This window comes from Agelaius phoeniceus, unplaced genomic scaffold (assembly GCF_051311805.1).
Source record: "Agelaius phoeniceus isolate bAgePho1 unplaced genomic scaffold, bAgePho1.hap1 Scaffold_397, whole genome shotgun sequence".
Taxonomy (NCBI): Eukaryota; Metazoa; Chordata; class Aves; order Passeriformes; family Icteridae; genus Agelaius; species Agelaius phoeniceus.
Window position 1 is genome coordinate 31,277 of NW_027509985.1, and position 14,857 is coordinate 46,133.

The 14,857-nt window shown below is 52.5% G+C and overlaps 1 protein-coding gene across 1 annotated transcript in view; it reads left to right on the plus strand.

Moving 5' to 3' along the window:
* Positions 1–14,285, plus strand: part of LOC143693199 (multiple epidermal growth factor-like domains protein 8) — a gene marked incomplete at its 5' end in the record, with an annotated part of 31,925 nt that extends 17,640 nt beyond the window's left edge. Inside the window, 4 exon segments of the mRNA XM_077173206.1 lie at positions 2,530–2,647; positions 8,409–8,720; positions 10,118–10,134; positions 11,696–14,285. Of these exon segments, the coding sequence (XP_077029321.1) occupies positions 2,530–2,647; positions 8,409–8,720; positions 10,118–10,134; positions 11,696–14,285 (3,037 nt within the window).
* Positions 14,286–14,857: the final 572 nt, after the last annotated feature.

Here is a 14,857-nt window from a genome sequence, read left to right on the forward strand (position 1 = left end):
AGGTGTGGGGACATCTGGGATACACCTGGGAGGAGAAATTGGGGGAAAATTGGTGAAAATTGGGGGGAAATTGGTGAAAATTGGGGGGAAATTGGTGGAAATTTGAGAATTTGGGGACATGTGGGGACACCTGAGGAGGGGACAGGTGAGACACCTGCAGGACAGGTGTGGGGACACCTGGGAGGGGAAAATTAGGGAAAATTTGGGGAAAATTGGGGAAAATTTGAGGAAAATTGGGGGGAAATTGAGAATTCGGGGACACCTGGGGAGGGGACAGGTGTGGGGACACCTGGGATACACCTGGGAGGGGAAATTGGGAGAAAAATTGGGGAAAAACAGGAGAAAATTTGGGAAAAATTTGGGAAAAAAATAGCAAAAAAATAGGGAAAATGGTAGAAAAATTCGGGAAAAATTGTAGAAAAATTTGGGGAAAATTGGGGAAATTTTGGGCAAAGTTTTTGAGGGGGTTTTGAGGTGTTTGAGGTGTGGGCAGGTGCCAGTGCAACGGGCACAGCAACACCTGCAACGAGCTAGAGGGGTCTGGAAAAATTGGGGAAAAACGGGAGAAAAATTGGGGAAAATTATGGGGAAAATGGGGGAAAAATGAGACAAAACTTGGGGGAAAAATGGGACAGAAATTGGGAAAAATTAGGGAAAATTATGGGGAAAACGAGAGAAAAAAATGGGAGAAAATTGGAAAAAAATTGGGAAAAAATTTGGGAAAAAAATTGGGAAAATATGGGAAAATTTAAGAAAAAATTGGGGGAAAACGGGTGAAAATTGGAAAAAAATTGGGAAAAAATGGGGAAAAAATTGGAGAAATTTTGGGAAATTAGGGGGAAAATGGGAGAAAAGTGGGAGAAAATTGGGGGGAAATTTGAGAAAAAATTGGAAAAAATTTGCGAAAATTGGGGAAAATGTGGGAAAAAAAAGGAAAAAATTGGGAAAATTTTGGGGAAAATTTTGCAAAAATTGGGGAAAATTTTGGAAAAAACTGGGGGGAAAATTCCGGGAAAATTCGGGGAAAAATGGGAAAAAATTGAGAAAAAATTCGGGAAAAAATGGGAAAAATTGGGAAAAATGGGGAAAATTTTGGGAAAAAAATGGGAAAAATTGTGAGAATTTTAGGCAAAGTTGTTGAGGTGTTTGAGGTGTGGGCAGGTGCCAGTGCAACGGCCACGCCGACACCTGCAACGAGCTGGACGGGTCTGGAAAAATTGGGGGAAATTGGGAAAAAAAATGGGAGAAAAATTGGAGAAAATTATGGGGAAAATGGGAGAAAAGTGGGGGGAAAATGGGAGAAAAATTGGAGAAAATTATGGGGAAAACAGGAGAAAAATGGGAGAAAAATCGGGAAAAAATTGGGAAAATATGGGAAAATTTAAGAAAAAATTGGGGGAAAATTGGGAAAAGTTTGGGAAAATTGGGGGGAAAATTGGGGAAAAATTGGGAAAAATTTGGGAAAATTGGTGAAAAAATGGGAAAAAATTTGAGAAAATTGGGGGGGAAATGCGAGAAAAATTGGGAAAAATGGGAAAAAATTGTAAAAATTGGGGAAAATTTGAGGGAAAAAATTGGGGAAAATGTGGGAAAAAATAGGGAAAAATTTGAAAAAATGTTGGGGAAAATGGAGAAAAATTGGGGAAAAATGAGAAAAAAATAGCAAAAAAGTAGGGAAAATGGTAGAAAAATTTGGAAAAAATTGGGAAAAATTGTAGAAAAATGGGGAAAATTTTGGGAAAAATTTTGGGGAAAATTGTGAGAATTTTAGGCAAAGTTGTTGAGGTGTTTGAGGTGTGGGCAGGTGCCAGTGCAACGGCCACGCCGACACCTGCAATGAGCTGGACAGGTCTGGAAAAATTGGGGAAAAATCGGGAAAAAATGGGAAAAATGGTAGAAAAATTAGAGAAAATTATGGGGTAAACGGGAGAAAAATGGGAAAAAAATTGGGGAGAAAAATTGGGAAAAATTAGGGAAAATTATGGGGGAAACAGGAGAAAAATGGGAGAAAATTGGGAAAATTGGGGGGGGGAAATTAAGAAGAAATTGTGAAAAAAATTGGGAAAAATGGGAAAATTAGAAAATTGTGAAAAAATTGGGGAATAAAAAGGAAAAAATTGGGGAAAATTTTATAAAGGAAAAATTTGCGAAAAATGGGGAAAATTTTAGGAAAGTTGGGGGGGAAATGGGAGAAAATTGGGGAAAAATTGGGAAAAAATGGGCAAAAAAATGGGGGGAAATTTAAGAAAAATTGAGAAAAAATTGAAAAAAAATAGCGAAAATTCAGGAAAAAATCGGAAAAAATTGGGAAAAAATTTAAAAAGGGAAAATCTGGGAAAATTTTGCAAAAATTGGGGAAAATTTGGGAAAAAATAGGGAGAAAATTCGGGGAAAATTCGGGGAAAAATGGGAAAAAAATAAAAAAATTCAGGAAAAATTGGGAAAAATTGGGGAAAATTTTGGGGGAAATTTTGGGGACAATTACGAGAATTTTGGGCAAAGTTGTTGAGGTGTTTGAGGTGTGGGCAGGTGCCAGTGCAACGGCCACGCCGACACCTGCAATGAACTGGACGGCACCGGGTGCCCCTGCCAGAACAACACCGAGAGCGGAGCCTGCCCCGAGCGCAGGGAGTGCTACAGACACCAGGTAACACAGCTGGGCACAGCTGGGGCACAGCTGGGGGCACCTGGGCACAGCTGGGCACAGCTGGGAGGGAGAAAATTGGGGAAAATTGGTGAAAATTTGGTGAAAATCGATGGAAATTTGGGGTTTTGGAGGGGAAATTGGGGCACACCTGGGCGCACCTGGGGGGACCTGGGCACACCTGGGGGTACCCAGGGAGATCCTGAGGACACCTGGGCACAGCTGGGGGGACCTGGGGGCACCTGAGCACTCACCTGGGCACAGCTGGGAGGGAGAAAATGGGGGGAAATTCAGAGAAAATTGGGTGAAAATCGATGGAAATTTGGGGTTTTGGAGGGGAATTAGGGTACACCTGGGCACGGCTGGGGGCACCTGGGGGCACCCAGGGAGATCCTGAGGACACCTGGGGGGACCTGGGGAGATCCTGAGGACACCTGGGCACAGCTGGGCACACCTGGGGGCACCTGGGCACAGCTGGGAGGGAGAAAATTGGGGGAAATTGGGTGAAAATTTGGGGAAAATCGATGGAAATTTGGGGTTTTGGAGGGGAAATTGGGAATTTGGGCACACCTGGGGGCACCTGGCAATACCTGGGCACACCTGGGGGCATCTGGCAATACCTGGGCACACCTGGGGGCACCTGGAGGCACCCAGGGAGATCCTGGGGGCACCTGGGCACACCTGGGAGGGAGAAAATTGGGGGGAAATTGGTGAAAATTGGGTGAAAATCGATGGAAATTTGGGGTTTTGGAGGGGAAGTTGGGCACCCCTGGGCACGGCTGGGGGCACCTGGGGGGACCTGGGGCTACCTGGGCACACCTGAGGGCACAGCTGGGGGCACCTGGGCACAGCTGGGAGGGAGAAAATGGGGGGAAATTGGGGAAAATTCGGTGAAAATTGGGTGAAAATTGATGGAAATTTGGGGTTTTGGAGGGGAAATTGGGCACCCCTGGGCACAGCTGGGGGCACCTGGGGGGACCTGGGCACAGCTGGGGGCATCTGGGCACGACTGGGAGGGAGAAAATTGGGGGGAAATTGGTGAAAATTTGGTGAAAATTGGGTGAAAATCGATGGAAATTTGGGGTTTTGGAGGGGAAATGGGGAATCTGGGCACAACTGGGGACACCTGGGGACACCTGAGCTCAACCATGGCACCGTCGCTGTCCCCACGGTGCTCCAAGGGCCAGAACCTTCTCCAGGGTGTTTTGGTGGGGACGTAGGGATGGAACCCACCAGGTTCCTCGAGGTTCTTCTGCCACCAGCATGGCCAGAGCTCCATCTCAGTGATCTTTATGACCCCCATGACCTCAACCACGACATTTTCCATGTCCCCACAGTGCTCCAAGGGCCAGAACCTTCTCCAGGGGGTTCTGGTGGGGACGTAGGGATGGAACCCACCAGGTTCCTCAGTGTTCTGCTGCCACCAGCATGGCCTGAGCTCCATCTCCGTGATCTTAATGACCCCCATGACCACGACATTTTCCATGTCCCCACAGTGCTCCCAATGCCAGAACCTTCTCTGTGATGTTCTGGTGGGGACGTAGGGATGGAACCCACCATGGTTCCTCAAGGTTTTGCTGCCACCGGGGTGCTCTAAACTCAATTTTGATGACCTCAGTGACCTCCACGACCCTGACCATGACATTTTCCATGTCCCCACGGTGCTCCAAGGGCCAGAACCTTCTCCAGGGTTTTGTGGTGGGGTCGTAGGGATGGAACCCACCAGGTTCCTCAAGGTTCTGCTGCCACCAGGGTGCTCTGATTTCTACCCCAATGACCTCCATGACCTCCATCACCTCAACCATGACATTTTCCATGTCCCCACAGTGCTCCAAGTGCCGCGACTCCTTCCAGGGCCACCCTGGTGGGGTCGTAGGGATGGAACCCACCATGGTTCCTCAAGGTTCTTCTGCCCCCAGGGTGCTTTAAAGTGAATTCCAACCATCTCCATGATCTCCATGACCTCAACCACGTCATTCTTGATATCCCCACAGTGCTCCCAATGCCAGAACCTTCTCCGGGGTTTTATGGTGGGGACATAGGGATGGAACCCACCAGGTTCCTCAAGGTTCTGCTGCCACCAGGGTGCTCTAAAGTGAACTTAAATCATCTCCATGATCTCCATCACCTCAACTACGTCATTCTTGATGTCCCCACAGTGCTCCAAGTACCAGAACCTTCTCCAGGGGGTTCTGGTAGGGACGTAGGGATGGAACCCACCATGGTTCCTCAAGGTTCTGCTGCCCCCAGGGTGCTTTGATCTCAATCCCAATGACCTCCACGACCCTGACCATGACATTTTCCATGTCCCCACAGTGCTCCCAATGCCAGAACCTTCTCTGTGATGTTTTGGTGGGGACGTAGGGATGGAACCCAGCAGGTTCCTCAAGGTTCTTCTGCCCCCAGGGTGCTTTAAAGTGAACTTCAATCATCCCCATGACCTCCATGACCCTGACCATGACATTTTGACATCTCCTGGGTGTCCTCAAATGCCAGACGCTTCTCCAGGGTGTTTTGGTGGGGACGTAGGGATGGAACCCACCAGGTTCCTCGAGGTTCTTCTGCTCCCAGGGTGCTTTAAAGTGAATTCCAACCATCTCCATGATCTCCATGACTTCATCCATGACATTCTTGATGTCCCCACAGTGCTCCCAATGCCAGAACCTTCTCCAGGGTTTTGTGGTGGGGACGTAGGGATGGAACCCACCAGGTTCCTCAAGGTTCTGCTGCCACCAGGGTGCTCTGATCTCAACCCCAATGACCTCCATGACCTCCACAGTCCTGACCATGACATTTTCCATGTCCCCACAGTGCTCCAAGGGCCAGAACCTTCTCCGGGGCTTTGTGGTGGGGACGTAGGGATGGAACCCACCAGGTTCCTTGAGGTTCTTCTGCCCCCAGGGTGCTCTGAAGTGAATTCCAACCATCTCCATGACCTCTGTGACCTCAACCACATCATTTTTGATGTCCCCACAGTGCTCCCAATGCCAGAACCTTCTCCGGGGCTTTGTGGTGGGGACGTAGGGATGGAACCCACCAGGTTCCTCAAGGTTCTGCTGCCACCAGGGTGCTTTAAACTCAATTTTGATGACCTCAGTGACCTCCATCACCTCAACCATGTCATTTCTGATGTCCCCACAGTGCTCCAAGTGCCGCGACTCCTTCCAGGGCCACCCTGGTGGGGACGTAGGGATGGAACCCACAAAGGTTCCTCGAGGTTCTGCTGCCACCAGCATGGCCTGAGCTCCATCTCCGTGATTTCCATGACCTCCACGACCCCGACCATGACATTTTCCATGTCCCCACAGTGCTCCAAGGGCCAGAAGCTTCTCCGGGGCTTTGTGGTGGGGACGTAGGGATGGAACCCACCATGGTTCCTCGAGGTTCTTCTGCCCCCAGGGTGCTTTAAAGTGAATTCCAACCATCTCCATGATCTCCATGACCTCAACCATGACACTTTCCATGTCCCCACAGTGCTCCAAGGGCCAGAACCTTCTACGGGGTTTTATGGGGGGGACGTAGGGATGGAGCCCACCATGGTTCCTCAAGGTTCTGCTGCCACCAGGGTGCTTTGATCTCAACCCCAATGACCTCCACGACCTCCACGACCCTGACCATGACATTTTCCATGTCCCCACAGTGCTCCCAATGCCAGAACCTTCTCTAAGATGTTCTGGTGGGGACGTAGGGATGGAACCCAGCAGGTTCCTCGAGGTTCTTCTGCCCCCAGGGTGCTCTAAAGTGAATTCCAACCATCTCCATGATCTCCATCACCTCAACCACGACATTTCTGATGTCCCCACAGTGCTCCAAGGGCCAGAACCTTCTCCAGGGTTTTGTGGTGGGGACGTAGGGATGGAACCCACAAAGGTTCCTCAAGGTTCTGCTGCCACCAGGGTGCTCTGATCTCAACCCCAATGACCTCCATGATCTCCACGACCCTGACCACGACATTTTCCATGTCCCCACAGTGCTCCAAGGGCCAGAACCTTCTACGGGGTTTTATGGTGGGGACGTAGGGATGGAGCCCACCATGGTTCCTCAAGGTTCTGCTGCCACCAGGGTGCTTTAAAGTGAATTCCACCCATTTCCATGACCTCCACGACCCTGACCATGACGTTTTCCATGTCCCCACAGTGCTCCAAGGGCCAGAACCTTCTCTGTGATGTTCTGGTGGGGACGTAGGGATGGAACCCACCATGGTTCCTCAGCGTTCTGCTGCCCCCAGGGTGCTCTAAAGTGAACTCCAGTCATCTCCACGACCTCAACCACGACATTTTCCATGTCCCCACAGTGCTCCAAGGGCCAGAACCTTCTCTGGGGCTTTGTGGTGGGGACGTAGGGATGGAACCCACCAGGTTCCTCAAGGTTCTGCTGCCACCGGGGTGCTCTAAAGTGAATTCCAACCATCTCCATGACCTCCATGATCTCAACCATGACATTTTGACATCTCCTGGGTGTCCTCAAATGCCAGAACCTTCTCCAGGGTTTTGTGGTGGGGACGTAGGGATGGAACCCACCAGGTTCCTCAAGGTTCTGCTGCCCCCAGGGTGCTTTAAACTCAATTTTGATGACCTCCATGATCTCCACAACCTCAACCACGACATTTCTGATGTCCCCACAGTGCTCCAAGTGCTGTGACTCCTTCCAGGGCCACCCTGGTGGGGACGTAGGGATGGAACCCACCAGGTTCCTCGAGGTTCTTCTGCCACCAGCATGGCCTGAGCTCCATCCCCGTGATCTTAATGACCCCCATGACCATGACCATGACATTTTCCATGTCCCCACTGTGCTCCAAGGGCCAGAACCTTCTCTGTGATGTTCTGGTGGGGACGTAGGGATGGAACCCACCAGGTTCCTCAAGGTTCTGCTGCCACCGGGGTGCTTTGATCTCAACCCCGATGACCTCAGTGACCCTGACAATGACATTTTGACATCTCCTGGGTGTCCTCAAATGCCAGACGCTTCTCCATGGTTTTGTGGTGGGGACGTAGGGATGGAACCCACCATGGTTCCTTGAGGTTCTGCTGCCCCCAGGGTGCTCTAAAGTGAATTCCAACCATTTCCATGACCTCTGTGACCTCAACCACATCATTTTTGATGTCCCCACAGTGCTCCCAATGCCAGAACCTTCTCCGGGGCTTTGTGGTGGGGACGTAGGGATGGAACCCACCAGGTTCCTCAAGGTTCTGCTGCCACCAGGGTGCTTTAAACTCAATTTTGACGACCTCCATGATCTCCACAACCTCAACCACGACACTTTTGATGTCCCCACAGTGCTCCAAGTGCCAGAACCTTCTCCAGGGGGTTCTGGTGGGGACGTAGGGATGGAACCCACCAGGTTCCTCGAGGTTCTGCTGCCCCCAGGGTGCTCTAAAGTGAATTTCAATCATCTCCACGACCTCAACCATGACATTTTGACATCTCCTGGGTGTCCTCAAATGCCAGAACCTTCTCTAAGATGTTCTGGTGGGGACGTAGGGATGGAACCCACCATGGTTCCTCAAGGTTCTGCTGCCACCAGGGTGCTCTAAAGTGAACTTAAATCATCTCCATGACCTCTGTGACCTCAACCACGTCATTTTTGATGTCCCCACAGTGCTCCCAATGCCAAAACCTTCTCTGTGATGTTCTGGTGGGGACGTAGGGATGGAACCCACCAGGTTCCTTGAGGTTCTGTTGCCACCAGGGTGCTCTAAAGTGAACTTAAACCATCTCCATGATCTCCACAACCTCAACCATGTCATTTCTGATGTCCCCACAGTGCTCCAAGTGCCGCGACTCCTTCCAGGGCCACCCGGTTGGTGGCCAGCAGTGCTACCGCCTGCTGTCGGTGGAGCAGGAGTACTGCCTGGACCCCGTGTCCCAGAGCCACTGCTTCCCACCGCCCCAGCGCCGCCCGCTGCCCCCCGGCCGCTCGGTGCCCTTCGCCGTCCAGCCCAAGTTCACCAACGTGGACATCCGCGTCACCCTGGACGTCACCTTCGGCGCCGTCGACCTCTACGTGGCCACCGCCTACGACACCTTCGCCGTGGACGTGGAGCCGGGCACGGGGCGCCACCGCGTGCGGGTGCAGGCGCCCGGGGGCGCCTCGGGGACCTTCGGGACTGGCGGTGGCACCTTGAGGTCTTCGGGAGGTGGTGGTGACGCCTTTGGGACCTTTGGTGGTGGTGGTGGTGGCACCTTGAGGTCCTCAGGAGGTGGTGGTGACGCCTTTGGGACCAGCGGTGGCACCTTTGGGACCTTCAGTGGTGGTGGTGGCACCTTGAGGTCTTCAGGAGGTGGTGGTGACGCCTTTGGGACCTTCGGTGGTGATCATCAAGGTGGTGGTGGTGGTGGCACCTTTGGGACCTTAGGAGGTGGGGGTGACACCTTGAGGTCTTCAGGAACTGGTGGTGACACCTTGAGGTCTTCGGGAGGTGGTGGTGACACCTTTGGGACCTTTGGTGGTGGTGGCACCTTTGGGACCTTTGGTGGTGGTCATCAAGGAGATGGTGGTGGTGGCACCTTGAGGTCTTCAGGAGGTGGTGGTGGCACCTCTGGGACCTCAGGAATTGGTGGCGACACCTTTGGAGGGGGCGGTGGCACCTTTGGGACCAGTGGTGGCACCTTCAGATCTTCAGGAACTGCTGGTGACACCTTTGGGACTGGTGGGATTGGTGGTGGCACCTTTGGGACCTTTGGTGGTCAAGGCGGGGGTGGTGGTGGCACCTTTGGGACCTCAGGAATTGGTGGTGGCACTTTTGGGACCTTTGGTGGCACTGGAACCAACGATGGTGGCACCTTTGGGACCTTTGGTGGCCCCTTTGGTGGCCCTGCTGATGGTGGGGCTGCTCCCACCGGTGACCCCGGAAGTTCTGGAGGTCCTGGAGCTGCTCCCGGTGGCCAAACTGGGCAAACTGGAGGCCCCAGAGGTGACTTTGGTGGCCAAACTGGTCACACTGGTCATGATGGTCAAGGTGATGACCCCAGAGCTTTTGGTGGTCCAGGAGCCAATCCCAGTGGCCAAAGTGGTCATGGTGGTCACTCCAATGACCCCAGAACCTTTGGTGGCCCTCAAAGCCACTTGGGTGGCCAAACTGGTCATGGTGGTCCTGATGGTCACGATGGTCAAGGTGATGACCCCAGAGCCCTTGGTAGCCCCCAAAGCCACCTTGGTGGTCACACTGGTCATGATGGTCAAGGTGATGACCCCAGAACCTTTGGTGGCCCCCAGACCCACCTGGGTGGCCAAACTGGTCATACTGGTTTTACTGGTCAAGGTGATGACCCCAGAGCCCTTGGTGGCCCCAGAGCTGAGTTCACTGGTCACACTGGTCAAGCTGATGACCCCAGAACCTTTGGTGGCCCCAGAGGTGACTTCAGTGGCCAAACTGGTCGCACTGGTCAAGGTGATGACCCCAGAACCTTTGGTGGCCAAACTGGTCATGGTGGTCACTCCGGTCACTCTGATGACCCCAGAACCTTTGGTAGCCCCCAGACCCACCTGGGTGGCCAGACTGGTCACTCCGGTCACTCGGATGACCCCAGAACCTTTGGTGGCCCCAGAGGTGACTTCACTGGTCACACTGGTCATGGTGGTCAAGCTGATGACCCCAGAGCTTTTGGTGGCCCCCAGACCCACCTGAGTGGCCAAACTGGTCACACTGGTCACGATGGTCAAGGTGATGACCCCAGAACCTTTGGTGGCCAAACTGGTCATACTGGTCACGATGGTCAAGGTGATGACCCCAGAACCTTTGGTGGCCAAACTGGTCATGGTGGTCATGGTGGTCACTCCAATGACCCCAGAACCTTTGGTAGCCCCCAGACCCACCTGGGTGGCCAAACTGGTCATGGTGGTCATGATGGTCAAGGTGATGACCCCAGAACCTTTGGTGGCCCCAGAGGTGATTTCGGTGACCAAACTGGTCACACTGGTCAAGCTGATGACCCCAGAACCTTTGGTAGCCCCCAGACCCACCTGGGTGGCCAAACTGGTCATACTGGTTTTACTGGTCAAGGTGATGACCCCAGAACCTTTGGTAGCCCTCAAAGCCACCTTGGTGGTCACACTGGTCATGGTGGTCACTCCAATGACCCCAGAACCTTTGGTGGCCCTCAAAGCCACTTGGGTGGCCAAACTGGTCATACTGGTCATGATGGTCAAGCTGATGACCCCAGTGCCTTTGGTGGCCCCAGAGGTGACTTCAGTGGTCACACTGGTCAAGGTGATGACCCCAGAACCTTTGGTGGCCCCCAGACCCACCTGAGTGGCCAAACTGGTCATACTGGTCACGATGGTCAAGGTGATGACCCCAGAACCTTTGGTGGCCAAACTGGTCACGCTGGTCACTCCGGTCACTTGGATGACCCCAGAACCTTTGGTAGCCCCAGAGGTGATTTCGGTGGCCAAACTGGTCACACTGGTCAAGCTGATGACCCCAGAGCCCTTGGTAGCCCCCAGACCCACCTGGGTGACCAAACTGGTCATACTGGTCATGATGGTCAAGGTGATGACCCCAGAGCCCTCGGTAGCCCCAGAGGTGATTTTGGTGGCCAAACTGGTCATGGTGGTCACTCAGATGACCCCAGAACCTTTGGTGGCCCCAGAGATGACTTCACTGGTCATGATGGTCACACTGGTCAAGCTGGTCACACTGGTCAAGGTGATGACCCCAGAACCTTTGGTGGCCAAACTGGTCACTCCGGTCACTCGGATGACCCCAGAAGTTTTGGTGGCCCCCAAAGCCACCTTGGAGGTCACACTGGTCATGGTGGTCACTCCGGTCACTCTGATGACCCCAGAGGCCTCGGTAGCCCCAGAGGTGATTTCGGTGGCCAAACTGGTCATGGTGGTCACTCCGGTCCCTCCGGTCACTCGGATGACCCCAGAGCCCTCGGTAGCCCCCAGACCCACCTGGGTGGCCAAACTGGTCAAGGTGGTCATGATGGTCATTCTGATGACCCCAGAGCTTTTGGTAGCCCCCAAACCCACATGGGTGGCCAGACTGGTCATACTGGTTTTACTGGTCACTCTGGTCACTCAGATGACCCCAGAGGCCTTGGTAGCCCCCAGCCCCCCCTGGTTGTCCCCACGCCCCACCCCAGACCCCCGGAGGGACCCTCCCCGAGCCCCGGCGCCCCCGCTCTCCTGGAGGAACGCGCCCAGGGCCTGGTGACCTACCTGACCATCGCCCAGCCCGTGCCCGCCCTGGTGGTGCGCGGCGTCCGCGACCGCCTGGTCCTCACCTACCCCCACCAGGGCCACCCCCTCAAGTCCACCAGGTTCTACCTGCTGGTGCTGGGCGGCCCGGAACCTTCTCAGGGCCTCCTCTTCTTCCGCCAGGACCAGGCGCACATCGACCTCTTTGTCTTCTTCTCGGTCTTCTTCTCGTGCTTCTTCCTCTTCCTGGCCGTCTGCGTGCTGCTCTGGAAGGCCAAGCAGGGCCTGGACGCGCGGCACGAGCGGCGCCGCCACCGGCAGGAGATGTCCAAGATGGCGGCCAGGCCCTTCGCCAGGGTCACCGTGTGCTTCCAGCCCTGCTGGGGCCACCACCAGAACCGGCCGGAGGAGGTGGGAGCCAGGAGCGCCGGGAACCAGGGCCAGGGAGGTGGACACCAGAGTTATGGAGGTGGACACCAGGGTTATGGAGGTGGACATCAAAATTATGGAGGACATCAAAGTTATGGAGGTGGACATCAAAGTTATGGAGGTTACCAAAGTTCTGGAGGTGGAAATCAAAATTTTGGAGGTGGAGATCAAAGTTATGGAGGACATCAAAGTTATGGAGGTGGACATCAAAGTTATGGAGGTGGACATCAAAGTTATGGAGGTGGACATCCGAATTTTGGAGGTTACCAAGGTTCTGGAGGTGGAAATCAAAGTTCTGGAGGTGGAGATCAAAGTTATGGGGGTGGACATCAGAGTTATGGAGGTTACCAAAGTTCTGGAGGTGGAAATCAAAATTATGGAGGTGGAGATCAAAGTTATGGAGGACATCAAAGTTATGGAGGTGGACATCAGAGTTATGGGGGTGGACATCAAAATTATGGAGGTGTAGATCAAAGTTCTGGAGGTGGACATCAAAATTTGGGTGCTTATCAAGGTTCTGGGGGTTACCAAGGTTCTGGAGGTGGAAATCAAAGTTCTGGAGGTGGACATCAAAGTTCTGGAGGTGGACATCAAAATTTTGGAGGTGGAGATCAAAGTTTTGAGGGTTATCAAAATTTGGGTGGTGGAAATCAAAGTTATGGAGGTGGACATCAAAATTTGGGTGGTCATCAAGGTTCTCGAGGTGGACATCAAAGTTCTGGAGGTGGAGATCAAAATTATGGAGGTGGACATCAAAGTTCTGGAGGTCATCAGAATTTTGGGGGTTACCAAGGTTCTGGAGGTGGAAATCAAAATTTTGGAGGTGGACATCAAAGTTATGGAAGTGGAGATCAAAATTTTGGGGGTTATCAAAATTTGGGTGGTGGAAATCAAAGTTCTGGAGGTGGAGATCAAAGTCTTGGAGGTGGAGATCAAAATTATGGAGGTTATCAAGGTTCTGGAGGTGGAAATCAAAATTCCGGGGGCGGAAATCAAAATTTTGGGGCTTATCAAAGTTTGGGAGGTGGAAATCAAAATTTGGGGGGTGGGAATCAAAATTTTGGGGGTGGAAATCAAAATTTTGGGGGTGGAAATCAAAATTTTGGGGGTTACCAAGGTTCTGGAGGTGGACATCAAAGTTCTGGGGTCGGGGAGAGGAATTTGGGGTCGGGCACCCAAAATTTGGGGTCGGGCACCCAAAATTCGAGGTTTGGCAGCCAAGATTTGGAGCTGGGCCCCCAAAATTCGCCCGTGGAGCCCCAAAATTGCCAAAATCTTCCCCCAAATGGTCAAGCCCAACCTCGGAACCCCCAAAATCCTCTCCGGGAGCCCCAAAATTCCAATTTGGAGCCCCAAAATCTTCGTTTCCGCCAAACTTCACCTCTGGACCCCAAAATTTCACCTTTGGACCCCCAAAATCCTCTCCGGGACCCCAAAATTTCACCTCTGGACCCCCAAAATTCTTGTTTTGGCCACCAAGCGTCAACTCTGGACCCCAAAATTTCCCCTTCCGACCCCAAAATTTCCCCTTTGGATCCCCAAAATCCTCTCCGGGACCCCAAAATTTCCTCTTTGGACCCCAAAATTTCCCCTTTGGACCCCAAAATTTCCCCTTCCGACCCCCAAAATCCCCTCGGGGCCCCCCAAAATCCCCACTTCAACCCCCAAACCTCCCCTTCGGACCCCCAAAATCCCCGCTCCTCCCACCAGAACCCCCCGAAAACTCTGCCGGGACCCCTCAAATCCGGGGCGGGGTTACCCAGGAGGGGGGCGGGGTTACCCAGGTGGGGGGCGGGGCCAGGCAGGGCGTGGCCGGGGGCGGGGCCGGTGACGTTGGAGCCGACCGAGGACGGCGTGGCCGCGGTGGCGACGCTGCTGCTGCAGCTGCCGGGGGGGCCCGGGGGTCCCCCCAGGGCCGCGCTGGGCTCGGCGCTCGTCACCCTCAGGATGGGCGAGGGTGGGGGCGGGGCCGCAGAGATGGGGGGCAGGGGGGGCGCGGGGGGAGGGGCGGCGGCCAGGAAAGGGGGGGGAGGGGCGGCCATGGAGCTCACCTCCATGGGCATCTGAAATTGGGGGAAAATCGGGCGAAAATTGGATTTTTTCTGTATTTTTTGCTATTTTATTTCGATTTTTTTCGCGATTTTTCTTGATTTTATTTTGATTTTTGGGGGGATTTTTAAGGCATTTTTTAGGGATTTTTTGGGATTTTTTTCACGATTTTTTGGGATATTTTTGGGGAATTTTTCTGTAACTTTTTGGGATTTTTTCGGGATTTTTGGGGATTTTTTTTTTGAATTTTTTCGGGATTTTTGGGGATTTTTTTTTTAATTTTTTCGGGATTTTTGGGGATTTTTTCTGTATTTTTAAGGGATTTTTTGGGATTTTTTTCACGATTTTTTGGGGATTTTTTTCTGTATTTTTGGGGGATTTTTTGGGATTTTTTGGGGTTTTTTTGGATTTTTTTCTGGCTTTTTGCGGATTTTTTTGGGGATTTTTTGGGATTTTTTGGGGGGTTTTTTGGATTTTTTTCTGGTTTTTTGCGGATTTTTTGGGGATTTTTTGGGATTTTTTGGGGGATTTTTTGGGAATTTTCGTGATTTTTTGGGAATTTTTCGGGATTTTTTCTTTATTTTTTGTGA